Source organism: Haliotis rubra, unplaced genomic scaffold (genome assembly GCF_003918875.1).
Source record: "Haliotis rubra isolate DU_JTF1 unplaced genomic scaffold, ASM391887v1 Scf1165, whole genome shotgun sequence".
In the NCBI taxonomy this organism is placed as follows: Eukaryota; Metazoa; Mollusca; class Gastropoda; order Lepetellida; family Haliotidae; genus Haliotis; species Haliotis rubra.
Window position 1 is genome coordinate 211,236 of NW_025765076.1, and position 27,773 is coordinate 239,008.

Here is a 27,773-nt window from a genome sequence, read left to right on the forward strand (position 1 = left end):
GACACCACTGATATCCTTGTCAAGGGTGGATAGACACAACTGATGTCATTGTCATGGGTTGATAGACACAACTGATATCATTGTCAAAGGTTGATGAGACACCACTGATGTCCTTGTCAAGGGTGGATGAACACGATTCATGTCCTTGTCAAGAGTTGATAGACAATACCTGATGTTCTTGGCAAGGTTGATAGACAATACCTGATATCCTTTGTGAATGGTTGATAGACTGAACTGATGTCGCTTGTCAATGGTTGATAGACACAAGTGATGTCCTTGTCAATGGTTGATAGACGCAACTGATATCCTTGTCAATGGTTGATAGACGCAACTGATGTCCTTGTCAATGGTTGATAGACACAACTGATGTCCTTGTCATGGGTTGATAGACACAATTGATGTCCTTGTCAAGAGTTGATAGACACAAGTGATGTCCTTGTCAATGGTTGATAGATCGCAACTGATGTCCTTGTCAAGCGTTGATACACCTAACTGATATCCTTGTCAATGGTTGATGAGACACAATTGATGTCCTTGTCAGAGTTGATAGACACAATGATGTCATTGTCATGGGTTGATAGACACAACTTATATCCTTGTCAAAGGTTGATAGACACCACTGATATCCTTGTCAAGGGTTGATAGACACAACTGATGTCATTGTCATGGGTTGATAGACACAACTGATATCCTTGTCAAAGGTTGATAGACACCACTGATGTCCTTGTCAATGGTTGATAGACACAACTGATGTCCTTGTCATGGGTTGATAGACACAATTGATGTCCTTGTCAAGAGTTGATAGACACAAGTGATGTCCTTGTCAATGGTTGATAGACACAACTGATATCCTTGTCAAAGGTTGATAGACACCACTGATGTCCTTGTCAAGGGTGGATAGACACGATTCATGTCCTTGTCAAGAGTTGATAGACACACCTGATGTTCTTGGCAAGGTTGATAGACATACCTGATATCCTTGTCAATGGTTGATAGACTGAACTGATGTCCATGTCAATGGTTGATAGACACAAGTGATGTCCTTGTCAATGGTTGATAGACGCAACTGATATCCTTGTCAATGGTTGATAGACGCAAGTGATGTCCTTGTCAAGCGTTGATACACACAATTGATGTCCTTGTCAAGAGTTGATAGACACAAATGATGTCATTGTCATGGGTTGATAGACACAACTGATATCCTTGTCAAAGGTTGATAGACACCACTGATATCCTTGTCAAGGGTGGATAGACACAATTCATGTCCTTGTCAAGAGTTGATAGACACACCTGATGTTCTTGGCAAGGTTGATAGACACAACTGATATCATTGTCAAGGGTTGATAGACACAACTGATATCATTGTCAAGGGTTGATAGATACAACTGATGTCCTTGTCAAGGGTTGATAGACACAACTGATATCATTGTCAAGGGTTGATAGATACAACTGATGTTCTTGGCAAGGTTGATAGACACAACTGATGTCCTTGTCATGGGTTGATAGACACAACTGATGTCCTTGTCAATGGTTGATAGACACAATTCATGTCCTTGTCAAGAGTTGATAGACACAACTGATGTCATTGTCAAGGGTTGATAGATACAACTGATGTCCTTGTCAAGGGTTGATAGACACAACTGATGTCCTTGTCATGGGTTGATAGACACACCTGATATCCTTGTCAATGGTTGATAGACTAAACTGATGTCATTGTCAATGGTTGATAGACACAAGTGATGTCCTTGTCAATGGTTGATAGACGCAACTGTTATCCTTGTTAATGGTTGATAGACGCAACTGATGTCCTTGTCAAGCGTTGATAGACACAACTGATATCCTTGTCAATGGTTGATAGACGCAACTGATGTCCTTGTCAATGGTTGATAGACACAACTGATGTCCTTGTCATGGGTTGATAGACACAATTGATGTCCTTGTCAAGAGTTGATATTAGACACAAGTGATGTCCTTGTCAATGGTTGATAGACGCAACTGATGTCCTTGTCAAGCGTTGATACACACAACTGATATCCTTGTCAATGGTTGATAGACACAATTGATGTCCTTGTCAAGAGTTGATAGACACAAATGATGTCATTGTCATGGGTTGATAGACACAACTGATATCCTTGCCAAAGGTTGATAGACACCACTGATATCCTTGTCAAGGGTGGATAGACACAACTGATGTCATTGTCATGGGTTGATAGACACAACTGATATCATTGTCAAAGGTTGATAGACACCACTGATGTCCTTGTCAAGGGTGGATAGACACGATTCATGTCCTTGTCAAGAGTTGATAGACACACCTGATGTTCTTGGCAAGGTTGATAGACACACCTGATATCCTTGTGAATGGTTGATAGACTGAACTGATGTCCTTGTCAATGGTTGATAGACACAAGTGATGTCCTTGTCAATGGTTGATAGACGCAACTGATATCCTTGTCAATGGTTGATAGACGCAACTGATGTCCTTGTCAATGGTTGATAGACACAACTGATGTCCTTGTCATGGGTTGATAGACACAATTGATGTCCTTGTCAAGAGTTGATAGACACAAGTGATGTCCTTGTCAATGGTTGATAGACGCAACTGATGTCCTTGTCAAGCGTTGATACACACAACTGATATCCTTGTCAATGGTTGATAGACACAATTGATGTCCTTGTCAAGAGTTGATAGACACAAATGATGTCATTGTCATGGGTTGATAGACACAACTTATATCCTTGTCAAAGGTTGATAGACACCACTGATATCCTTGTCAAGGGTTGATAGACACAACTGATGTCATTGTCATGGGTTGATAGACACAACTGATATCCTTGTCAAAGGTTGATAGACACCACTGATGTCCTTGTCAATGGTTGATAGACACAACTGATGTCCTTGTCATGGGTTGATAGACACAATTGATGTCCTTGTCAAGAGTTGATAGACACAAGTGATGTCCTTGTCAATGGTTGATAGACACAACTGATATCCTTGTCAAAGGTTGATAGACACCACTGATGTCCTTGTCAAGGGTGGATAGACACGATTCATGTCCTTGTCAAGAGTTGATAGACACACCTGATGTTCTTGGCAAGGTTGATAGACATACCTGATATCCTTGTCAATGGTTGATAGACTGAACTGATGTCCATGTCAATGGTTGATAGACACAAGTGATGTCCTTGTCAATGGTTGATAGACGCAACTGATATCCTTGTCAATGGTTGATAGACGCAAGTGATGTCCTTGTCAAGCGTTGATACACACAACTGATATCCTTGTCAATGGTTGATAGACACAATTGATGTCCTTGTCAAGAGTTGATAGACACAAATGATGTCATTGTCATGGGTTGATAGACACAACTGATATCCTTGTCAAGGTTGATAGATAAACACCACTGATATCCTTGTCAAGGTGGATGGATTTACACCTGATGTTCTTGGCAAGGTTGATAGACACAACTGATATCATTGTCAAGGGTTGATAGACGCAACAGATGTCCTTGTCAAGCGTTGATAGACACAACTGATATCCTTGTCAAGGGTTGATAGACACAATTGATGTCCTTGTCAAGAGTTGATAGACACAAATGATGTCATTGTCATGGGTTGATAGACACAACTGATATCATTGTCAAGGGTTGATAGATACAACTGATGTCCTTGTCAAGGTTGATAGACACAACTGATGTCCTTGTCATGGGTTGATAGACACAACTGATGTCCTTGTCAATGGTTGATAGACACAATTGATGTCCTTGTCAAGCGTTGATAGACACAACTGATGTCATTGTCAAGGGTTGATAGATACAACTGATGTCCTTGTCAAGGGTTGATAGACACAACTGATGTCCTTGTCATGGGTTGATAGACACACCTGATATCCTTGTCAATGGTTGATAGACTGAACTGATGTCATTGTCAATGGTTGATAGACACAAGTGATGTCCTTGTCATTGGTTGATAGACGCAACTGATATCCTTGTTAATGGTTGATAGACGCAACTGATGTCCTTGTCAAGCGTTGATAGACACAACTGATATCCTTGTCAATGGTTGATAGACGCAACTGATGTCCTTGTCAATGGTTGATAGACACAACTGATGTCCTTGTCAATGGTTGATAGACACAATTGATGTCCTTGTCAAGAGTTGATAGACACACCTGATGTTCTTGGCAAGGTTGATAGACACAACTGATATCATTGTCAAGGGTTGATAGACACAACTGATATCATTGTCAAGGGTTGATAGATACAACTGATGTCCTTGTCAAGGTTGATAGACACAACTGATGTCCTTGTCATGGGTTGATAGACACAACTGATGTCCTTGTCAAGGGTTGATAGACACAATTGATGTCCTTGTCAAGAGTTGATAGACACAACTGATGTCATTGTCAAGGGTTGATAGATACAACTGATGTCCTTGTCAAGGGTTGATAGACACAACTGATGTCCTTGTCATGGGTTGATAGACACACCTGATATCCTTGTCAATGGTGGATAGACTGAACTGATGTCATTGTTAATGGTTGATAGACACAAGTGATGTCCTTGTCAAGGGTTGATAGACGCAACTGATATCCTTGTTAATGGTTGATAGACGCAACTGATGTCCTTGTCAATTGTTGATAAATACAACTGATATCCTTGTCAATGGTTGATAGACGCAACTGATGTCCTTGTCAAGCGTTGATAGATACAACTGATGTCCTTCTCAAGGGTTGATAGACACAACTGATGTCCTTGACAAGGGTAGATAGACACAACTGATGTCCTTCTCAAGGGTTGATAGACACTAACTAATCTTCGTGTCAAGGGTTGATAGACACAACTGGTTCTCCTATTCAAGTGGCGATATGTACCCGACAGACGATCTAGGACGAGAGACATGGCCGCCCTTCCTAAGTTCAGTGTACGAGCCTCTTCCTGACTTATCCTTGACACCAGTCATCAGTTCTCCAGGGTAGCAGTCTGCTACAACAGGAATGTCGGGAGCCTCCTCCCTACCGGTGCCTTGGTTCTGGTCTGGTTCCACAATGTCCTCCTCTCTGATGTCCTCGTAGTGATGTAGCTCCAGGTAGTCGTGGATGGCGATGTCTGCCTGCTCCAGCTTAGCTTCCAGTTTCTGATCATCAACTTTATTCCTGTAACAATCCCATTTAAGGTTATTGGGATATGTTCTCTATGTACATGATTGAAGTATATTACACGATTACAACGTACGGGAGATTGATGGGGCAATGGACGATAGCTGAACGTAAGCTGATAAGTTACATTACTATGCTTTAGTCTGTGTACATATCAGATTCTACCTATTTGTCATAAGTGAGTGTGGATGGGTGAGGTTTACACCGCACTCAAAGTGATGCAGGAACCCTGTGTCGAACCCATGGGGAGCAGACTGTCAAACTGAGAATAACATTCAGGCAGAATGCCAACATAATCGGAATCTCACACGACCATGGGGCACAACTCTGCTCTGATGACTGTCAGACGTCATCGTGGTAGACCACTGAGTATACTGCTTGCTCAAAATCCTGTTGCGAATGTCAACTGACCGTGTGGGACACATTCCCTTTACGGTAGCAGATGTAGCCAGCGGTACATGCAGCCAGGAGGATGAAGACGACAAGCACAACCGATGTCACCGTGACGGCGTTGGAGGCATCAGACACAGGTTCCCCTGGAAGATGAATCAATAGTTATACTTACACATTTCACAGTTGTCTACGAAGCAATCACACCGCAAAACAGGGAATCAAGGTCGCATTAAAATCACCATAATTGTCTCCGTGATATTAATTACAGATGCAGCAAAGATGGTTGGGGTATTCCTAGTATTTATTGTTACGATCTTTGTTGTTGTAATCAATATCAACATTTAGAACAAAGTTCCATGACATGCGATTTGTGATCTTTGACATGCGTGACATGCAACATTTTTGAAAGGACTTGAACACATAGGCGGAAGAATACAGAACATCGTGAACATAACTATTTTACGTCTGTGTCACATGTACGAGATCTGGTACCTACGACTGAAGATGTGTACCTGGTTCACACGATCCAGACGGACAATCAGATGTTCGGCAGTTGTCGGTGCAGTTATCGCCGCACCTGGATCCAGTCGAGTTGCATCCCTGTACACAGACCCCGGATGTCACATCACAAACACCACCCGCACACCCGTCACACCCTGTGATACAAGATGTGTTACATGCTTCCTTGAGGCATTTCCCACATCCTACAACACACGCACCTGCCTGGTTACACCTCTGGTGTTGACAGTTAGGCTGCATCGCCGTGAACACTTGGGGCCATACCAGCCATCAACACAACCGTAGACACACTCGCCAGTCTGGCTGTGACACTCAGGTGGACATGAATCTCCATCTGGACATTGTCCACCCGTGGTCAGGGAGGGGTTAGGTCGACAGGTGTCACTGCATGCTTCAGTACAGTCGTCACCATAGAAACCTTGTCTGCATCCCTCTGTACAGCCACTCTCACATCCTCCGACACAGTTCTCGCATGAGTGTCTACACTCTACTCCTGAATAAGGAGGATGACACTCCTCACAGGTTCCTGTGATCCTGTTGCAGGACTTACATCTGCTGGAACATGTCTTACATCCTGCTCCGTAGTAGGAGTGGCTGCAACCAGAGAAACAAGCTCCAGCCACCTGACAATACTCCCCATCACATCCACCTGGGCACCTGGTACAGCCTACCTGGAGAGTGTCACATGGCCTCTGACAGGTGAGACCCTGGAATCCAGGTATACAACCATCAGTACATCTCCCAATACCTTTGTCAGGGAGCAGCTCACACGTGTGGTACCTGCACCTGCTGCTGCAATCATCCTGGCAGTTGGGGCCGAAATATCCTCTGTGGCACTTTGTACTGCATCGACCTGTCTGTTCATCACACTCAGTACAATGCTGGATGTCGGGACATTTAGCACCTGTGAATATAATCCCCAAATATATAACTGACAAATCTGAAACTTTATAGTGCTCATAAGTTCTACTTGTATACAGTTACCATCGTCTTGAGCAATACATCTGTACAATATGTGAGAGGATCATGGCGATCTTGCTTTATATGCCCACATGGTCATGAAATTAAATACTAGGATCCCAAAAAGACATTTCTCAATCCAGTGACATACAGTAGGTAACATGTACCACAGATCCTCAAATGAAGCAGTATCAATCAACGCATAAGCGAGAGATTACGAAGTGTTATGTCTGTAAAGTCCTGTGCATGTGTACATAGAACCAATAGCTAATACTTGTACTTGGACGTAACCATAATAACTGTAATGCATATGAACAGATTACATACCCAGCTTACAGTCTGCATTTGAAACATACACAACCACGCTGATATGAAGCCTTCCTGCCAGGAACCTATGTTTATGGCTTGGAATCCCAGCTTCTAGGTAAGAACAATGTTCATGGCTTTCGCCAAGATGGCACGCATCATAGATCAGACTTTGCTTCCATGATCAGATTTACACGTCGACTCATAACTGTTTGAAGTTGCATTAAACTAAACCCATTCACTAAACCCATTCACCTCACTCACTTAATTATGACACGATTTACTTGTATACCCACTCACTCATTCCTTACCTTGGGAGTAAATGACTATGTACGCCGTGACTACGAGTTGAAGGAATGGCATGGTGTACCTGAAACTTCAAGAGAACAGTTGACGAAAGTTCGGTTTTGTTCATGCACTGGAAGGCAGGACTCAACAAATAGTATCAACAACATCCGCAACTAAATTCGAAAAATGTACTTACTTTTGACTATACCTATAAAACATCCTCACTCGTTCGAACACGATATGCACAATGTGTTTGTTTGAAGGCCCGATACTGGATTGGCTGACACTAGTTTCACTGTTAGGGTCAGCAGCTTGTTTCGGCTTCCTGGTAATAAATGATAGTCATTGATAGAGCACCAAAACAATAGAGAGCAATGTCAAGGCGACCTGTATGATGTGTGTGTTTGTTACAGACTGTGCGAGTCGTCTCTTGGTCCCATGGTTGTGTGTAGCGGCAGGCTCTCCTTCCAGTTTCACCCATTTGGAGTTCATCTTTACAAACACAAAACGAAAGTACTTCATGGTTGGTTGAAGATGTCAAACCAATTATTAAGGGGAGAAACACATTTTCCCTCAACCAAAACAACAAATTTGAAGGATCACTAACATTCTCGCCATTACCTGAATATCATTATTGAGCTGTAATGTTAGCCTCAAGTAAGTAAATGATATTTCTCTGGGTAGTCAGCCATCGCTGTGCTACACTACCAGGGTCTCACTCTCTCTGCTGTGGGTAGTTGGGATCAACGCTGTGCTACACTACTAGGGACTCACTCACTCTGCGGTGGGTAGTTGCGATCAACGCTGTACTTTCAATTCCCTGTTATGACATCTGGTAGCACGGCGGAGGAAGGACATGCCTACGCCAATATACACAAACATAACGTTAATTCCCGGTTATATTGTGGAAAATCAAATTGGGAATAGGTTTGCAACAACCACGACAGATTGAATCACACTCGACATTATACAGTTCAATGTTTCACACACACGCACGAATTCCTTGTTTTATTCCATTATATTCTTACCTATGTATGCCCCGTGCGATTTAAGTGCTGCTTATTGATGTCACATGAGTTAGAAGGAACGTATTGTATAAAATTATCATGGTTTCTCTTTCGGTGTCAAGTTCTTTTTCCGGATAAATATACAGCAGGGTGTTTAGGAAACGAACTAAGCATTATTTCTGATTCCTGACGCGGTTCCGCAGCAGGATTTATACCTGTCGCTGTTATCGATTATACTCAACTGTAGGCATTGACCTAAACTTTACAAATATACTCTCCCCAAAAAGAAACGGATATAGGAATTTTAACTGTATTTTTATGTTTATTTTGAAACATCTTGAAGGCTTTATGAGTCAATGAACTATAGCGAAATTGCACACTGGGAATGCAGACTTATCCGTCGTTGGCACCAACTCGAGGAAAGTCAGTTTGAGTGTCACACGGAGACGTGTGGTGGCGCTGAAGTCAATACCTAGTGTGATCACCGTGGGCATCCAGAACTGCACGGCATCGCCTCGGCATCGAACGAATATAAGTCCCAGAATCTTGTGTTGCCAAATCGCAGCCCACTCAGCCTGTAATGCCTGTGTAGTTGCTGAAGTGTCTGGGGCTGAGGGTTACGGCGTCGCATCCGTCTGTCCAGGGCATATCCCACAGATGTTCGACCGGGTTTCAGTCCGGTGATCTTGAGGACCAGGGGAGCACATTGATGTTGTGGTTCTGGGGGAAGTCTCCAGTGTGACGTGCTGTGTGGGGCCTGGCATTGTACTGTTGAAACAACTCCCTCTGGCGATCAATGATTGGAAGGAGGTGTGGGCGTAGGATTTCGTCACAGTACCGTTGAGCTGTCAGGTTGCCCTGGATCATCACCAAATCACTTCTCCTACGGCAGGTGATCGTTCCTAACATCATAACCCAGCCCCGGTGGAATCTGTCTACCTGGGGAACGCAAGCGTCGGTCTCGTCGACGTCTGTACACCCGCATTCTTCCATCGCGTCGTTCCAATAGAAATCGTGATTCATCACTGAACCAGATTCTACGCCAATTCGGTAGGTTTCAGGCCTGAACGTTGGTGCACCATTGAATGTTGTTGTCGAAGCACAGGGCCAAAATAAGGTCTTCTGGCACGTAAACCAGCCTCTCAACCTGTTCCTGACGGTCTGTGCAGAAAGCCTCCTCAATCCGGGTATTTGTGGAGCGGTACTGGTCGCCGTAGCTGTTCGATGACGCAGGTGATGTATCCGGATGTAGCGATCCTGCGCCGCAGTGGTCGCTCGAGGCCGCCCATTACGAAGGGCATCTGCTACCGAATTCCGCCGGCGATATCTCTCCCAGAACCGTGAAATGGTGCTTTGGGGAACATTCATGCGTCTGGCAGCTGCGCGTTGAGACAAGCAAACCAATGGCGATATGACGGTTGGCTTTACTTAGACGTGGCATTTTGCGTTCGTCAACAATATTCCAAATACAGTGAATAATCGACAGACACCGATCAACCTCTAATACCCATCATTGAGACTATCTGATCCCCAACTTTCACGTGCATTGCATGTGAATTGTGTATTCTGTGACACTACACGCCGAAATTGAAAATCATGCTGTTAAATACGGGTATTTTACGGATGGTGCGTTTTGTTGTGATGTTTCAAAACATAACACCATATGACTCATAAATAGAGCAAAACCTTGTGTAAAATAAATCACGTTTTAATTCATTGCACTCAGTACAATGCTGGTTGTTGGGGCATTTAGCACCTGTAGATGAATATACCTTATAAACAATGAAAGTTCTTTGCTATAAAATGATCGGTCAGTAATTTATTTCAAAACACATGATCACTTGATTCATTTTTACCATGCTGCGGCGCGTGTGTATCTCTGAAAGGTCTTACGACAGCTCGAAATGTTACTACCAAAAATAGGAAATGGTCGGTTTGACAAGTACAGTGACGCGGTATCAAGTGAAGATCTTTACATGGGTGATATCAAAAGTCATCGATCTACTCGACAATGACAACTGATCTGCTATATTTCCACAGAGTGGCGTACTTTAGAAACGTTTCTTTTATCAGTATTTAACCACATCTAACAAAATACAAGGATCGGTTAAAGCCACTATTGTGTGGATCCTGGTATCATAATTGTCAAACAATGAACTATGGATTTGAATGTTGACTATAGAATGTTAACTGAATGTATGTTGCTTTCACCTATATTTAATAAACATTCCTGTTTTGCCTGAGATCATCTCTGCTTGTATTTTCAGGCGTGGAGATCCAGAAGCTAGTTCCCCGAAATAATTCTAGGTTTGAACGGTCACACAGCAAGACAAAGGAGCTGAGACAGATGTTAGCGTAAGCTCAACCGGTACAAGTTGGGCACACCTAACCGACAGGCTGTGTTACCAACAAACATCGTCAACTAGTATCATTTTTAACAACTCATTACAATTCTGATGCCAGCATGTTTACGACCCCATGATAATGTCTGATCTGTTCTGTCACAAACAAATACGTTACACATCTGCTCACATGTTGAGGTGATAATCACGTGTGCAATCACCAAGATCCTCACAGGCCACATTGCCTTCCTGAAACTGAAACGAACTGAACTCAAACAACATTATATGTCCAGTTAGTGGATGCAGTTCCATCAAACCTTGACTTTCATCTCCATATCTCATACATACAATGATATAATGATCAAAACTTGAACAGACACGTGTAATATCAATGTCGTCAAAGATCTTTAATGCAACAATTGATCTAACTAACCAATGTTCCGTTACAAGATATTCCCACATGATAATCTTCAGCAGATCTGTGATTCAACGGTGAAAATATGGCGAGTGTATTGGGGGTCGGTGTTTAGAATATATTATTAGATTTTACATTGAATTTATGTCACAAAACGACAAGGAAGTTTTACTCTTAGATAGGGAACGAGTGTGACGTTTTGTGCCATATCTATCATGAAACTGAAAATGTCTGTTTGTAATGATCGTGCTTCATCAAATTGTGCATTTGTATCATAGGGCCAAAGTCATGGTAATAACAATAATAACTTCACGTATTTCCTGGTAATGCACCTTTTTTAATACCCCATAAATTTGTACTCCTAATTTAGATTTATGTATCAAGGCACAGGCAAACTGTAGGGCAAATAGTGTTGAGCAACAGAGAGAAAAATGCCACGAGTGCCTCTTAAAATGTTGAATTGAATATACTTTACCTGAGTAACTATCAAATATAAGTTTTGAAACCTTGGAGCACAACTCTGCGTGGAAATGGGTGTTTACCTTGGATGGTGGCGATAGTTTTTTTTGTCACTAAAAATATTTTTCGAAAGCCAAGGAAGACATTTTTTCACTTTTCTCTCTGTTGCGCAATCCTATTTGCGCTATAATTTGCCTGTGGTCAAGGTCACTCTACAATATGTTATTACATACATGTTCATGCCGTGAATTACTGGGTTGTCTTTATCTAACTTGACTGTTTACAGACAATACTCACACATAGGTGGAACATTGACGATGTTGTCTTTGAACAACAAGCCGATGTCTCTCAAGTTGGCCTTGGACTCACCTTGCCGATGAAAGAATGAACAAAGCTTCTACACATGGAAAGCTATGGGATATATAACCTGCACATCTGTACAACAAAGGAACTCCACACCACTGATGTTCCAAAACACGCGTGAATTGAAAGAAAATGTTTTCTTTTGGAACAAATCGCATCTTTAAAGGAAATATACACCACCATTGACAGTAAGTCTGTTTCTGCAAGCACCATGTGACTGTAACCTGGGCCAGGCTACGCTGACAACTTCGCTGATATCTGGCATTGTCTTTGGCAGTGACTCGTGCTGATGATGTGGTCCAGATCGTACAATGGACGTTCGTAAACATTAATATGGTATAAAAATGAAGACCATTCGTCAAGGAACATAGAATCCAGTATCAGATCTCATTACAACCGTTTAAAGTACTTGTCCAACAGTCAGGAAATTTCTCTGTTTGAATGAAAAACATTTGACTAGGCCTTGATGGGGAAACCTTGAAAGAAGGAAGATAAAACTGGGTCTTTCCAGATATTTGAATGTACTTTATAGAAACTGAGCTTGGGGTGATGGAACAGAGGTTGTCATTATTTCCAGCTTCTACACATGGGAAGCTATAGGATATATAACCTGCACATGTGTACAACAAAGGGTCTCCACAGGAACATATCGGTACCACAGGTACATATCGGTACGACAGGAACATATCGGTACAACAGGAGACCCAGAGTCACACAAGAAGAAACTACACACCTTTTCCTCAGCATTACGAAACCTCTACAGTGTATAATTCCGGCTAAATGATAAGCAAGTGTTTATGAATCACATGATACCAGTGTTAGCCTGCCCACCCGTTCTACCCGAAGTAAAACATGCAAAGGCCAGTCGGTTGTTCTACTGCATTTGTCAACTGACTTTTGACTCCACATCTCTTCAAGGGCGTGTCACGATGCCTAGTGTCAAATCCGACAGATTTCGATATTATCCTGCCAACAGTAAAACGGTGATTACAGAAAACATCACAAATCATGTTATTATATTTTTGGCATTAAAATGACATGTCATAAACTAATGCACAGTTACTTTATTCTAGCAGCATACATATACAGCAGCATGACCCCACAGCCCCATAGATGTACACCATCGAGACCCCACAGTCCAATAGATGTACAACATCGAGACCCCACAGTCCAATAGATGTACAACATCGAGACCCCACAATCCAATAGATGTACAACATCGAGACCCCACAATCCAATAGATGTACAACATCGAGACCCCACAGTCCAATAGATGTACAACATCGAGACCCCACAGGGAAATATTTGTACAACATCGAGACCCCACAGTCCAATACATGTACAACATCGAGACCCCACAGGGAAATATTTGTACAACATCGAGACCCCACAGTCCAATACATGTACAACATCGAGACCCCACAGGGAAATATTTGTACAACATCGAGACCCCACAGGGAAATATTTGTACAACATCGAGACCGCACAGGAAAATATTTGTACAACATCGAGACCCCACAGGAAAATATTTGAACAACATCGAGACCCCACAGAGAAATATTTGTACAACATCGACACCCCACAGGGAGGATTTTGTGCACTGTCGCGAGTCACTAGTGACCAGATCTCCGCCAGTCAGTCAGTGTCCTGGCATGTTCTGGTACAGTATACAAAACCCAACGACTTACCACTGGCTTAGTCGAGTTCTGGGTGAATAGACACCGCGCGATTAGCAATGAAAGAGCTTAGGTGACACTTGGTGAGTGAATCAACTTGTCATAGTGGGCAATACTATTCACATACTTGTTGTGGGTGAATAGTATTTCAAGATCTGTCATATAGACCGTTATGTCTCCCACTCGATCGCCTCCATGGTGTACTGCATAGCAAGTAGTCTATGGTTTGATCCATTGGCCCCAGCCTACTACAGTCCGTTTGATTTCATTTGAGACCGATCAATTGCTCACAAACAACAAAATCTAACATCTGCAACAAAACCAAATTTCGCACAGTCACATGAAATCGACAGACCAACTCTGACGATTTGCCTTATAAGTTTGGACACCGGAAAAAATGGTGGTTTAACAAACAATCATTATTTTGTAGTAACTTTTGCCATTTTGTACGAAGGGGGACCACTTGCTGGTAGAACACCCAGGTAATCAAGCGTGTGTAGTGAAAGATACATACACAGACACACACACACACACACACACACACACACACACACACACACACACACACACACACACACACACACACACACACACACACACACAGACACACAGACAGACACACATGCGCGCGCGCACGCACACAAACATGCAGTCACAATTTTTCATGCTGATTTAATCACATCCGCGTTGATTCCGACCCAATGAGAGGGTGGTGGTTCAGGGGTGTTTCTGGGTGACCGGGCTGACATTGTGTTAACGTATTACACCAACCCAACAAACACATCACGACAGATACGTACCACAGATACGTCGTGATCATCAAACACGCCTGTGTTAGGTGGGGCTACAAACTCCGCCCTCCATTCAAAGCATTTTGTAGGAGAGCGTACAAGAGTGTGCAGGTATGTGCAAATGTGTGCCAATGACATGCCACATCACTATACAGATAGCTGGCGATTTGGCGGGAAGCACCTCGTTATGAAAGGAAATCCGGAGGCCCGGTACAGCCTGTCTATTAATACTCTTACATTGTAGTGTGTACATTCACATTGTCAAACGTTCATGAATGTCTCTGTACAGTGTGTGTGGATATGTCACAAGCAGTATTAATCCCTATGCGGGGATCACAAATAATGTGTGCATTCGTCGTGCTCGAGGAAATGAGTGTAGAGATCTTTAGAGGGGCTTAAAAACCATAGAACAAACTCACAACAGAATCAAGGTCTTATGTAACTGTCAAACCTCACACGACACAGGGTTGATCTTAAGCATGATATTTCACTAAACAGAAAGCCAGAAATTACTGGTCTACAGTTACTGTCTAAAGTCAAGCAGTTGTTACATAAAGAACAGTCAGAGATTGAGCATGGTTTTACACCGCTTGTATCTATGTCCTGGCTTCACGCGGGGACTCGAACCCCGGCCTTCATTGTGAAGAGCGAACGACTTAACCACCAGGTTGTCTTGCTGTCCGGCTGATTTTGGACATCGAGAGACCGGGGTGTTGACCACACCATGTCAGCTTTCTGCAGTTTCTAACCTGACAGTTGTTTCATCAACAGCGGGATGACTACTGTACTTTCACAAACAACTACACGTCTGTGTAGGACGACGCCTGTGTCAGCTCACATGCCCAAACTGTGACTGGACATGACGGTGATTGGCGGGGAACAGGCCCGTTTCCTGCCGCTCATGTATTTGTTATACGCTTGTATGTGTCAGTAAAAAATGAGGTTTTCACATATGTTAAGTAAGTTACACTTGTGTATTCAGCCATATGACACAGACGAAAGACGAACATGTATTGCAAATGGTTTTATTTTACTGTTTCATTTTTCATCTCACTCCTGAAACAGAATCCCTGTGTGCCATTGGCCAAACGTGTGACACTCGAAAAACAAGGAAGGTAGAGAAGCTAGGATACGCTAACCTCCGCGGTCGATCTTGAGAATGCCTAGAAAGGTCATCTTGATTTCAAAAGAGTGGTGGGAAGACGTTTAGACATATCCCACAGAGATTTAATACCTGTTCAAAATAGAAGGTCATGCGGTAAAGCTAAATTAGATCTGAACTCAAGGCCACTCATCACATTCTTTGTGAGGGGACCCTACCTGTGTTACTTAACTACATAAACATACTTTACCAGAGGGAATTTATCTACCAGAAAGCATTCAGAAATAAGAATTGCACCGGTTTTTACCGCATCAAAAGTCACAAGTGATACAACGAAAATCACACACTGTATCCGCGGCAGTTCAGTAGCAAGACGTACATGCAAAAAACACCAACTACAATGTTTTACATTTTGGTGCAGGTACACTGGATCTAAGAAATAAAACACAGTGAACACATGTACAGCCAGTGCAAGTAAACTAGAGACCATCTGCATCCGGGAACGGGTGCAAAGTCGCTCTTTAATATATGTCTGACATGACATTGTGTCAATATCCGAGGCTTGCCGAGGATATTTGTACTTTTATCAAGGAGTGTTGATATATTTGATATCAGAAGACACGAGGGTGAGATTCTATTTATCATCAAAATCACTCTTCATTAGTTTTTAATTAAAAATGTACATCTCTGAACACAGTACTGCCATTAGATTTGCAGTGCAGCGATGTCATAGCATTGTGGCGTCATCAAGTCCATGACGCCATATCATTGTCAGGGCATTGCACTGTCAAAACGAAATCAGTTTTTGATGATAAATCGAGTTACACAATTGTCCAGGTGACATGCGTCATACCTAAAACAGCGACAGTATTCGATCATGTTTCTTTGTTCGTGCAATGTCTGCTGCTGTTGCGCCATTTTTGTTTACATCCTTGACGTCTACACCCGGCAGCGGGAGGAGGTACTGCACCATCTGCACATTGCATTCCTCATCCCCTCCAGCACAAGCGACGTGGAGGATGCTGTGACCGTCATCATCAACAACAGTTAAATCACAACCTTCCTGTAGAAGGAGATCCAACACGTCTATGTGACCTCCCTCTGCTGCCACCATGGCTGCTGTCTTCCCGTAGCGGCCTCTGCTGTTGATGTCAATAGACGTGTCCATCAGGACCTTCTCCACAATGTCCTTGTTTCCTCCACTAGAAGCCAGATGCAGTATGTTGTTATTGTAATCATCCACCAGCTTCATGTCGCCCCCTTCTTTTAAAAGTAAGTCAAATATAACTTTACAACCGCGGTTGGCTGCCACCATTAATGGCGTCCTTCCCTCTCGCCCAGCACTGTTGATGTTGAAAAGGTGTTTGAAGAGCAGATAGTTGACAATGCTCACATTATCTCGGATGCAGGCCAGTTGGAGCATATTATCACCATAACTGTCCACGAGTAGAAGACGTGCATGTTCTCTCGTGAGTAGGTCCAACACGGGTCTGTTTCCCTGACGTGCCGCCAACATGGCTGGTGTCTGTCCTCGGCGGTCTCTCGTGTCGATGTCAACAAGTTCAAGTTTCAGGAGTTCATTCACCATCTTCACATTGTTTCCTAAGCAGGCCAGATGTAGGATGTTCATTCCATCAGCATCAACGTGTGAAACATCGCCCCCTTTACACACTGTGAAGTAGAAGACGTCAATGTTGTCAAACTCAGCCGCCATCATCATGGGAGTGCGGCCATGTTTTCCTTTACAGTTGATATCAAAATACCCTTCAGAGACAATATACTTCACCATCTCTGTGTGTCCTCCCATACACGCCACGTGGAGGATGTTGTCGTCATCCTCATCCAATACAAACACATCACACTGTTTTGTCAACAGGTACTTGAACACTTCTATATTGCCATTCTCAGCTGCCATCATCATGGCAGTTCGCCCTTTGTATTTCCCCCTTTTGTTGACGTCAAAGTTGAACCTTGAGAGTACATATTCCACCATATCCACATGACCCCACGACAGGCTGCATGGAACACAGTATCTTCTTCATCATCATCAAGAGACAAATCGCATCCTTCACCCATAAGAAAATCGAAAACATCCTTACGGCCACTCTCTGCCGCAAGGATCAACATCCTCCTATCATTCAGTCCTTCCGTAACATCCAGTGAAGCGATGTGCATTATCATTGGTAGATCCCCTCCCACACAGGCAACATAAATAAGCTTGTTCCCAAAGCTGTCTCTAATGGTGATGTCCCCTCCTTTACGCCTGACGACCTCAAAGGCCTCCTTGTGCCCTGTCTCGGCTGCCGCCATCAGAGGAGTCCTCCCCTTTCTGTCCGTGCCATGGATGAGGGCCCTGCGCTGGTTTCTGTCACATGTGTGCTGCACCATACTCCCGTTACCGCCCCTGCACACCACATGGAGGATGTTGTTGCCATCAACGTCTTCCAGAGATCTGTCTCCTCCGTCTCGTAAGAGTAAGTTGTACACCTCTTTGTGTCCATACTCTGCAGCAACCATCAAGGGCGTTCTTCCATCATTCCTCCTACTGTTGATGCCCACAATGCGTTTTGAGAGGATATGCTGTACAATGTGTACCTTTCCTCCAGCACAGGCCACGTGGAGGATGTTCATCCCCTTGTCATCCAGCAGCGACGTCTGGCCTCCTTTCTCTATGATCAGGTCGAAAATCCGTTTGGAACCCGTCCACGCTGCCTTCATTAGCGGTGTCCTGCCCAAGTTCCCTCTACAGTTGATATTGAATATCCGACGTGAGAGCAGATCTTCAGCAATAAACAGATGGCCTTTAAGACATGCCAGGTGGAGAAGGTTGTCACCGTCATCTCCAACAAGTCTCATGTCGCAGTGTTTGTTGTTTACAAGTTCCAAGTAGACGTGTTTGCACCCATGACGTGCTGCCAACATCACCGGCGTCAATCTGCTTTTGCCTTTTACATTGATGTCAATAGTTCCTTCAGAGAGAATCAACCTGACTATTTTGAGATTATTTCTGACGCAAGCAATATGCAGAATGGTGTTATTGTCTTCATCCACTGCCGACAGATCGGCTCCCTTCCGGCGGAGTAGCTTAAACACGTCCACGTGCTGGCCATCTGCTGCTGCCATCACTGGTGTCCTGCCGTTTGACCACCGGGTGTTGATGTCAACTCCATCTCGCCGTAAGATGCGAGTGACTTCATCCACGCTCCCCGAGCAGCAGGCACCGTACAGATCCGCGTTGTTGGTGGTACAGGACATCCTGACAGAGACATAGGCAGTGATTACTACGTCTGTCAAACACACTACACTCTGGACTCAAGTCCTTCTATGAGTTTCTAATGCTGTGGTATTGATGCAATATTCTATCATAAAACACCATACACAATGTAAATCTATATACAATGTCATGTATCTACATTTCGTTCTGTGGTAAATATCCATAATATTGTGTCATGATGACCTTCAGAGTTACCTGTTGTCCTGCTTTGTTTGTAGAATCAATCGACTTTTCTCTATTAATCTCAGTTAATCCTAAGAATTGCTTACCTCTCTGTCTCACCTGCTTGCCTTGATCAGGCGGCTCGGCGGGGTCAGTAGCGCCTACTGAACGTATAATCGCAGTAAACAGACAACATGTATGTAATATCCTGATAGCTTGCATTATTAAACTGTGAATGTACGTGGTCGACCGACAATGAATAGTTCTTTGGCGTCAGCAAGTTGTCAATGAATGATGTTACTGCATGTAGACATTCGTTACTGCACCCTGTCCTTCTGGACTGCATTCGAGCAGTGACGATGTATGCACCTATTTGTTCATGTACCAATCCTTCACTCCGAAGTATTGTTAATTAATAATTAACTCATTCCAAAGTTTTGTCATTCATCTGAAACCAAACACTCCGTCACATTCGTCCTTATCTATTTTTGTCGTACGAGTTGACTAACAGGACGTGGTCAGGCTCGCTGACTGGGTTGATGCATGTAATTATATCCCAGACCGTTTATAGATCGATGCTCATGATGTCAATCACTTGATTGTCTGTTTCAAACTGGGATATTTAAAGACCCCCGATGGGAAATATTCTTTGTCCGGGGTTAAATAAAGTTTTGAATGAAATACATTTGTGAAATGATTGAGACAATAAAGTTTGATATTTGCCCGGTGTAGATGTATTTGCCCATGTGGGTGTAGATGTGGTACATGAGGGAGTAGATGTGGTCCATGTGGGTGTAGATGTGGTCCAGGTAGGTGTAGATGTGGTCCATGTAGGTGTAGATGTGGTCCAAGTGGGTGTAGATGTGGTCCATGTGGGTGTAGATGTGGCCTTTGTTGGTGCAGATGTGGTCCATGTGGGTGTAGATGTGGTCAATGTAGGTGTAGATGTGGTCCATGTGGGTGAAGATGTGGTCCATGTGGGTGTAGATGTGGTCCATGTGGGTGTAGATGTGGTCCATGTGGGTGTAGATGTGGTCCAAGTGGGTGTAGATGTGGTCCATGTAGGTGTAGATGTGGTCCATGTCGGTGTAGATGTGGTCCATGTGGGTGTAGATGTGGTCCATGTAGGTGTAGATGTGGTCAATGTTAGTGTAGATGTGGTCCATGTGGGTGGAGATGTGGTCTATGTGGGTGAAGATGTGGTCCGTGTGGGTGTAGATGTGGTCCATGTAGGTGTAGATGTGGTCCATATCGGTGTTGATGTGGTCCATGTAGGTGTAGATGTCGCCTTTGTAGCAGTAGATGTGGCCTTTGTAGCAGTAGATGTGGCCTTAGTCAGCGTAGACGTGGTCCATGTGGGTGTAGATGTGGTCCATGTCGGAGTAGATGTGGTCCATTTGTGGTATAGATGTGGTCTTAGTCGGTGTACATGTGGTCTATGTAGGTGCAGATGTGGTCCATGTGGGTGTAGATGTGGTCCATGTGGGAGGAAATGTGGTCTATGTGGGTGTAGATGTGGTCCATGTGGGTGTAGATGTGGTCCATGTGGGAGGAAATGTGGTCTATGTGGGTGTAGATGTGGTCCATGTGGGTGAAAATATGGTCCATGCCGGTGGAGATGTGGTCCACGTGGGTGAAGATGTGGTCCATGTAGGTGTAGATGTGGTCCATGAGGGTGTAGATGTGGTCCACGTGGTTGAAGATGTGGCCCATGTAGGTGTAGATGTGGTCCATGTGGGTGTAGATGTGGTCCATGTGGGTGGAGATGTGGTCTATGTGGGTGAAGATGTGGTCCGTGTGGGTGTAGATGTGGTCCATGTAGGTGTGGATGTGGGTCCTTATGTGTGGTATGTGGTCCATGTAGCAGTAGATGTGGCCTTAGTCAGCGTAGATGTGGTCCATGTTGGTGTAGATGTTGCCTTAGTAGCAGTAGATGTATGGCCCATGTAGGTGAAGATGTGGTCCATGTAGGTGTAGATGTGGTCCATGTAGGTGTTGAAGTGGTCCATGTAGGTGTAGATGAGGCCTTAGTAGCAGTAGGTATGGCCCATGTAGGTGTAGATGTGGTCCATGTAGGTGAAGATGTGGCCTTTGTAGCAGTAGATGTGGTCCATGTAGGTGTTGATGTGGTCCATGTAGGTGTAGAAGTGGTCCATGTCGGCGTAGGTGTGGTCCATGTGGGTGTAGATGTGGTCCATGTCGGAGTTGAAGTGGTCCATGTAGGTGTAGATGAGGCCTTTGTAGCAGTAGATGTGGCCCATGTCAGTGTAGATGTGGTCCATGTGGGTGTAGATGTGGTCCATGTGGGTGTAGATGTGGTCCATGTGGGTGTAGATGTGGTCCATGTGGGTGTAGATGTGGTCCATGTGGGTGTAGATGTGGTCCATGTGGGTGTAGATGTGGTCCATGTAGGTGTAGATGTGGTCCATGTGGGTGTAGATGTGGTCCATGTGGGTGTAGATGTGGTCCATGTCGGAGTAGAAGTGGTCCATGTAGGTGTAGATGAGGCCTTTGTAGCAGTAGATGTGGCCCATGTCAGTGTAGATGTGGTCCATGTGGGTGTAGATGTGGTCCATGTGGGTGTAGATGTGGTCCATGTCGGAGTAGAAGTGGTCCATGTAGGTGTAGATGAGGCCTTTGTAGCAGTAGATGTGGTCCATGTAGGTGTAGGTGTGGTCCATGTTGGTGTAGACGTGGTCCATGTAGGTGTAGATGTGGTCCATGAGGGTGTAGATGTGGTCCACGTGGTTGAAGATGTGGTCCATGTCGGAGTAGAAGTGGTCCATGTAGGTGTAGATGAGGCCTTTGTAGCAGTAGATGTGGCCCATGTCAGTGTAGATGTGGTCCATGTGGTTGTAGATGTGGTCTATGTGAGTGTAGATGTGGTCCATGTGGGTGTAGATGTGGTCCATGTGGGTGTAGATGTGGCCCAGGTGGGTGTAGATGTGGTCCATGTGGGTGTAGATGTGATCAATGTGGGTGTAGATTTGGTCAATGTGAGTGTAGATGTGGTCTATGTGGGTATAGATGTGGTCCATGTAGGTGTAGGTGTGGTCCATGTTGGTGTAGGTGTGGTCCATGTGGGTGTAGACGTGGTCCATGTCGGTGTAGATGTACTTCTGTAGTTGTACCTAAACCAAAGTGCATCTGTCACGTTCAAGTCGGGCATGACAATTCCTCAATGAACGTGCAACTCAATGGAATGACTGATGCATTGATGCAATATGAGGTATGTACTTTATGATAGCAATTGCGCTCTGAACAGAGACAAATCTTCACTGCTTTTTGTCCACCTTGGAAAGGTTTGACAATATTCACGCGCCGACAAGTTACATTAAATACGTTAAGGACGTTATATAGAAATGTCTCCATGCCTTATTTGTTCCCGAAAGTACTGTACAAGAGCCACTTCGCCACGACATGTCCCCCAGTATGTGTTTGTCTGTTGAAATAACAAATGCTGCTTAACTGTGAGGGAAAGTCTTCTGAAGAAAAGAACTTACACTGGTGCCCGAGCAAGTCAGTACTTGTGTATATCGACCTCAGTCCTGTACGTCCTGAATCAAGGGTGGCAAATCATCGATTACAGATTACAAATCACTAACAAATACGCAAACACTATTACAACCGACCCGCTCCACGTGAAGCTTTTCACGTGTGACGGCCAAACAGCAGGCGCTTTATACTCACTTCAAAAACTCACGTTACGCTTTGTCATTGGTTTTCCGGTCGAGCTGGTGGCTGAATAATTCCGAGTGTTATTTTTGTTTATTGAACACACAAAGATAAGAAGCAGGACGCAATGCATGATTCCATAAAATACGGACCTCAGTAATCCAAATGTTGTGAACAGAGTTGGTTCGACTCAGTCACGTGTTTGTCAGAGCGTCGTTGTACCGGAAGTGTTGATCTTAATATCAATCACTGGATTGTCGGGTCCTATTCCTGGCAGTACAGACTGGTATTAGGAATACACAACGCCTTTCTGAAAGTGGTTGGACGCAACATCATGTTAATAATATATTTTCTATTATACTTTCTTGGTAAAGTACAAGTCGTAGTACTATGTGGGTGCCATGCCATGTAGACGCCGCCACGAAGATGGGATACCGCCATAACATGACCGTCGAATATAAAACAGATTTTATCAAACTGTATCCAGTATTAGCTCATTGTATGTGTAGACGCTATGCGTCCAGTGGAGGATTGGAGGATAAAATCTATTTATATGTTGCGTTTGTAAGAAATATGGAATGGATAGTATTACCATATACGTCATAACAGCAGCTACATTAATATATTTAACGTTGTTAACTTGGTTAAATAGGAGTGGTGAGAGCGGGGAGAGAGAGAGAGAGAGAGGAGAGAGAGAGAGAGAGAGAGAGAGAGAGAGAGAGAGAGAGAGAGAGGAGAGAGAGAGGGGGGAGAGAGAGAGGGAGAGAGAGAGGGAGAGAGAGGGGAGGGAGGTAGAGAGAAAAGTTTTTGTCAGAGAGAGCATGTGTATACGTGTGAGAGAGTGAGTGTGTGTATACGTGTGCTAGAGACTGTATGTACGTGCGAGACAGAGTGTACGTATTGGGGAGGGTGTATACGTGTGAGAGAGTGTGTGTATACGTGGTAGAGACTGTATGTACGTGCGAGAGAAAGTGTGTGTGTACGTATGGGGGGAGGGTGCATATGTGTGAGAGAGTGTGTGTATACGTGTGTTTGTTAAGCCCTGTGCCGGCCATTCACAACTGTGCGCGGACCGTTGTATAGATCCATTATCTGACATTCTCAATCGATAATACAGTTTCCTTACAGCGTCTCACTTTATCCAGCATTAAGTTTCTGTAGTGTCTTAAAGGCTTCCTAACTCACATTGAAATGTTTGAAAAGGTTCAAGTATTTCAGTCCCCTGAGCTCACAACTACATAACAGCTGGTGAATGCCACTCTTCGTCAGCACAGTGTCAACACGTGCAGCGATCCCGGCTATGGACATGCATACATGCATAAGTGGATCATGACAACACAAGGTATGCATTCTGTCAGTGGTGGCACACATATTGTCGATTTATTAAACAGGCACACTCCGTTCATGGTCTGCCAGTTATATACAATACACGCATCACACTCGGTCATACAGCAAGCGTGGATACGTCTGTAGTATCAGGATCATGGTTGGGTTTAGGGACAGAAACACCATTCTCGTTATGTGATTTTAATTTACTAATCATAAACTTGTTTTACAGAAGAAAAGCACAGCTAGTAAAACAGGAAACAAAAGGACAACGAAATCGAAATATTTGCAGTTTTGATACTATATAGAACTATTTTCCCGTCACCAGGGATCTGTACTTCTCATCATATGGGTGGATGTCCAGCTGGGACAGAGTGGACAGAGATGACCAGCATCACGTGGACATGCTGTCGGAGAGAGACTGGTGACCCTGTTCTCTGGCTACCATGGCAGCTGTAGACCCGAAGTGGTTTCTCGCCTCCACGTCGACCATGTCCATCTGGATGATGTGGTTCACCATCCCCTCATTCCCTCCACTGCATGCAACATGGAGGACGTTGTCCCCATTCACTGTCAACACAGACACGTCACATTCTTCACTGACGAGAAAGTCAAACACCTTAATGTGCCCATGCTTTGCTGCCAACATGAGCGGTGTCATTCCCAGGAGTTCTGTACAGTTGATGTCGACCAAGTCGCGCAGTACCACGTACTCCACCATCGCCAGGTGGCCGCCGCTGCAGGCAACGTGCAGCAGGTTATCGCCTTCGTCATTCACGAGAGACACATCGGCTCCCCGTCTGATCAGAAGGTCCACCACGCTGACATAACCCATGCGTGCCGCGACCATCACTGCCGTCCGCCCGTACTGGTTCCTGGTGTCCAGGTTTACATGGTATTTGTACAGGATGTGCTTCACCATGTCCACGTGACCTCCATAGCAAGCCACATGGAGGATGTTGTCCCCGTGGTCACTGACCAGTGCCACATCGCCGCCTCTGCTGACCAGCAGGTCAAACACTCCTTTATGACCCCAGCGAGCGGCGATCATGACAGGGGTTCGGCCGTACTCGCCTCTGCTGTTGATGTCCACGACATGCTTGGACAGGACATACTTCACAATGTCGGCGTTGCCGCCGATACACACCACGTGGAGGATGTTGTTGTTGTAGTCATCCACCAGAGACACGTCACCACCTTTACTGATGAGCAAGTCCAGCACGTCTCTGTGTCCCCCCTCAGCTGCTGCCATCAGCGGCGTTCCCCCGTACTGACCTCCACTGTTGATGTCTACGATGTCCAGAGATATGATGCACTCCACCATCGTCACGTGTCCTCCAATACAGGCAACATGAAGGATGCTGTCGCCGTTGTCGTCAACACATCCCAGGTCACTTCCTTTACAGACAAGAAAGTAAAACACATCTCGATGTCCAGACTCGGCAGCTAGCATCACCGCAGTCCTCCCATACCTGCCTCTGCTGTTGATGTCAGCATTACTCAGTGAGAGGACGTATTTCACCATTTCTACATCATCTCCCAAGGAAGCGATGTGAAGGATGTTGTTACCGTCATCGTCCACCAAGGATGGGTCACCGCCTTTACGTACGAGGACATCAAACACTTGTCTGTTTCCCGCTAAAGCTGCCACCATGAGTGGCGTCCGTCCCCCCTTCCCCCGACAGTTGATGTCAAACAGATCCAGACTGAGGACGTGCAGCACCGTCTCATCATGGCCTCCAAGACAGGCTATGTGGAGGAGGTTGTTGCGATCGGCATCAGTCACAGACAAATCACACCCATGCTGTTTAAGTACACCAATTACTGTTGTGTGACCCCTCTCTGCTGCAACCATCAGCGGTGTGCGTCCATTGCTTCCTGTACTGTTGATTCCAGAAATGTTGTCGGAGATGACACGCCGTACAATCTCCACACATCCACCACGACACGCCATGTGAAGTATGTTATTGTTGCTAGTGTCTTTTAGCGACAGGTCAGCTCCTTTACTGACCAGCAAGTCGAACACACCTCTGTGACCTCCCTCTGCTGCAAGCATCAATGGCGTCTGTCCGTTGCCTGATTTACTGTTGATACGGGAGATGCGTTTAGAGAGAAAATGGAGCACCATGTTGTTACTTCCACCCCGACACGCCGCATGGAGGACGTTTTCACCATTAGAGTCCACAAGTGATACATCACCACCATTATCAACAAGTACTTTTAACACGCCCTGTGTCCATACATTGCCGCAATCATCACGGGTGTCCGCCCATTCATTCCCCGACAGTTGACGCCGACAATGTGCTTAGACAGGATGTGCTTGACCATAGGCACATTGTCTCTATGACAGGCCAGGTGTAAGATGGTGTCGCCTTGTTCGCTCAGTAGAGACAGGTCCGCTCCAACCCTCTCCAGGAGATCAAACAGACTAACATGTCCACCCCATGCCGCTTTCATGACTGGTGTTCGTCCAAACTTTCCTCGACTGTCTATATCTATAAAGTTTTGTGAAAGGATGTATTTCACTATCTCTATATTACCTCCCAAACAGGCGAAGTGGAGAATGTTGTCATCATCATTGCTCAAGCGAGTTACGTCACTTCCGTTTGTAACAAGGAAGTGGAACACCTCGTCATGTCCACACCTGGCTGCTAGCATCACCGGTGTCCTACCGACCCGCCCTTCAGCGTTCACGTCAGTTTGAGCACTGGACACCAGGTGTTGGACTTGTTGCAACTTGCCTCTTTTACAGGCGACGTGGAGGTCACTGTCAGAACTCGCCTCGCGTGGTGGAGGAGGGACATGATCGACATTGATGTGACCTTCACCTTCCGAAGATGGAGGAGGAGAGGGAGCGCTGTCTGTTGTCTCTGCAACATCAAATATATATTCAAACCATGCATGACTGTTTTGCCTAAAACCAAGCTGTAGCTCAGCTGACAACAGCTAAGACAGACACTTACAAGTTGAGTTTTTCTGATATGCAACTCTTGATATTAGTGGCATTATAACTTGACAAATTCAATGATATGTGAGCTGACATCACCTTGCGTAGAGTCGATGGTGACCATACCTTCAAGTCTGCCAGGATTCTCCATCACGATGTCGTATCTGCATTAGTCCTTCTGTCTGCAGCCAGACTCACAAAGATGAACGATGCTTGTAGTGCACTAAAACTGAATCAAAAGAAATTTAAAGCGAATCATTTCTACGAATGTACAATCATTGTTTGACAAAGGATGTTAAGCAGTTGACTTTCAGCCGACTGGGACCATTTCTAGATATGTTGGTGTCGGAGATGTGAGACCACAAAGTTATTTTCAAAATTGTCATTGTTGAAAATGTTCTAAAATAGGTACTTCACTTCGTATAAACTCCTGACTTTAAAATACATTGATGCCTCATGTCATACAAAACTGACGGCCTGTCCCCCCAAGTAAATCAGACTGCATTATTGATATAGATCTACCAGCACGTCCATGTTGGCAACCCTGCAGGTGATGGTGATACAGTATTTTCAAAACCTGGAAAGATGCATTATATTTGGGATATTAGTT

General features: G+C 44.6%; 5 protein-coding genes across 7 annotated transcripts; all 5 read right to left on the bottom strand.

Annotated features, from left to right (window-relative positions):
- Window positions 1-4,431: 4,431 nt before the first annotated feature.
- LOC124256809 (small cysteine and glycine repeat-containing protein 1-like) lies at window positions 4,432-11,250 on the bottom strand. 3 transcript variants are annotated; one of them, XR_006893110.1, is made up of 5 exons: window positions 7,821-7,950; window positions 7,648-7,706; window positions 6,064-6,974; window positions 5,570-5,694; window positions 4,432-5,155 (listed from the first exon to the last, which is right to left on the bottom strand). XR_006893110.1 is itself a non-coding variant. In XM_046690773.1 (4 exons), exons 2-4 carry the CDS (start codon window positions 6,308-6,310, stop codon window positions 5,150-5,152), a joined length of 378 nt encoding a protein of 125 aa, XP_046546729.1. In that variant the 5' UTR covers window positions 6,311-6,974; window positions 7,648-7,950; the 3' UTR covers window positions 4,432-5,149. The 3 variants fall into 3 exon arrangements, 1 of the variants encoding a protein (XP_046546729.1); XR_006893111.1 differs by lacking the exons at window positions 7,648-7,706; window positions 7,821-7,950 and adding an exon at window positions 11,164-11,250; XM_046690773.1 differs by having other exon boundaries at window positions 7,648-7,950.
- A 5,382-nt stretch (window positions 11,251-16,632) lies between these two features.
- Window positions 16,633-17,694, bottom strand: LOC124256829 (serine/threonine-protein phosphatase 6 regulatory ankyrin repeat subunit B-like). The gene has a single exon (XM_046690800.1). It carries the CDS (start codon window positions 17,692-17,694, stop codon window positions 16,633-16,635), a length of 1,062 nt encoding a protein of 353 aa, XP_046546756.1.
- Window positions 17,695-17,696: 2 nt separating this feature from the next.
- On the bottom strand, window positions 17,697-20,949 carry LOC124256838 (putative ankyrin repeat protein RF_0381). Its single transcript, XM_046690811.1, has 2 exons — window positions 20,826-20,949; window positions 17,697-19,066 (listed from the first exon to the last, which is right to left on the bottom strand). Exons 1-2 carry the CDS (start codon window positions 20,947-20,949, stop codon window positions 17,697-17,699), a joined length of 1,494 nt encoding a protein of 497 aa, XP_046546767.1.
- Window positions 20,950-24,462: 3,513 nt separating this feature from the next.
- Window positions 24,463-26,496, bottom strand: LOC124256881 (ankyrin repeat domain-containing protein 50-like). The gene has a single exon (XM_046690854.1). The coding sequence runs from the start codon at window positions 26,342-26,344 to the stop codon at window positions 24,611-24,613; it is 1,734 nt and encodes a 577-aa protein (XP_046546810.1). The 5' UTR covers window positions 26,345-26,496; the 3' UTR covers window positions 24,463-24,610.
- LOC124256850 (inversin-B-like) lies at window positions 26,437-27,387 on the bottom strand. Its single transcript, XM_046690820.1, has 2 exons — window positions 27,290-27,387; window positions 26,437-27,086 (listed from the first exon to the last, which is right to left on the bottom strand). Exons 1-2 carry the CDS (start codon window positions 27,312-27,314, stop codon window positions 26,437-26,439), a joined length of 675 nt encoding a protein of 224 aa, XP_046546776.1. The 5' UTR covers window positions 27,315-27,387.
- Between the last annotated feature and the right edge of the window lie 386 nt (window positions 27,388-27,773).

Excerpts from the sequence above, each read along its gene's own strand:
- LOC124256809 (XM_046690773.1), bottom strand. The coding sequence starts at position 6,310 with ATGCAGCCTAACTGTCAACACCAGAGGTGTAACCAGGCAGGTGCGTGT. Across the intron at positions 5,695-6,063 it reads GTCTGGATCGTGTGAACCAG|GGGAACCTGTGTCTGATGCC; the intron begins GTACACATCTTC and ends TTCATCTTCCAG.
- LOC124256829 (XM_046690800.1), bottom strand. The coding sequence starts at position 17,694 with ATGGCAGCTGAGAATGGCAATATAGAAGTGTTCAAGTACCTGTTGACA.
- LOC124256838 (XM_046690811.1), bottom strand. The coding sequence starts at position 20,949 with ATGGACCACATCTACACCTACATGGGCCACATCTTCAACCACGTGGAC. Across the intron at positions 19,067-20,825 it reads CGTGGACCACATCTCCACCG|ACGTAGTAATCACTGCCTAT; the intron begins GCATGGACCATA and ends TGTGTTTGACAG.
- LOC124256881 (XM_046690854.1), bottom strand. The coding sequence starts at position 26,344 with ATGGTGCTCCATTTTCTCTCTAAACGCATCTCCCGTATCAACAGTAAA.
- LOC124256850 (XM_046690820.1), bottom strand. The coding sequence starts at position 27,314 with ATGGAGAATCCTGGCAGACTTGAAG. Across the intron at positions 27,087-27,289 it reads GAATCCTGGCAGACTTGAAG|AGACAACAGACAGCGCTCCC; the intron begins GTATGGTCACCA and ends TTGATGTTGCAG.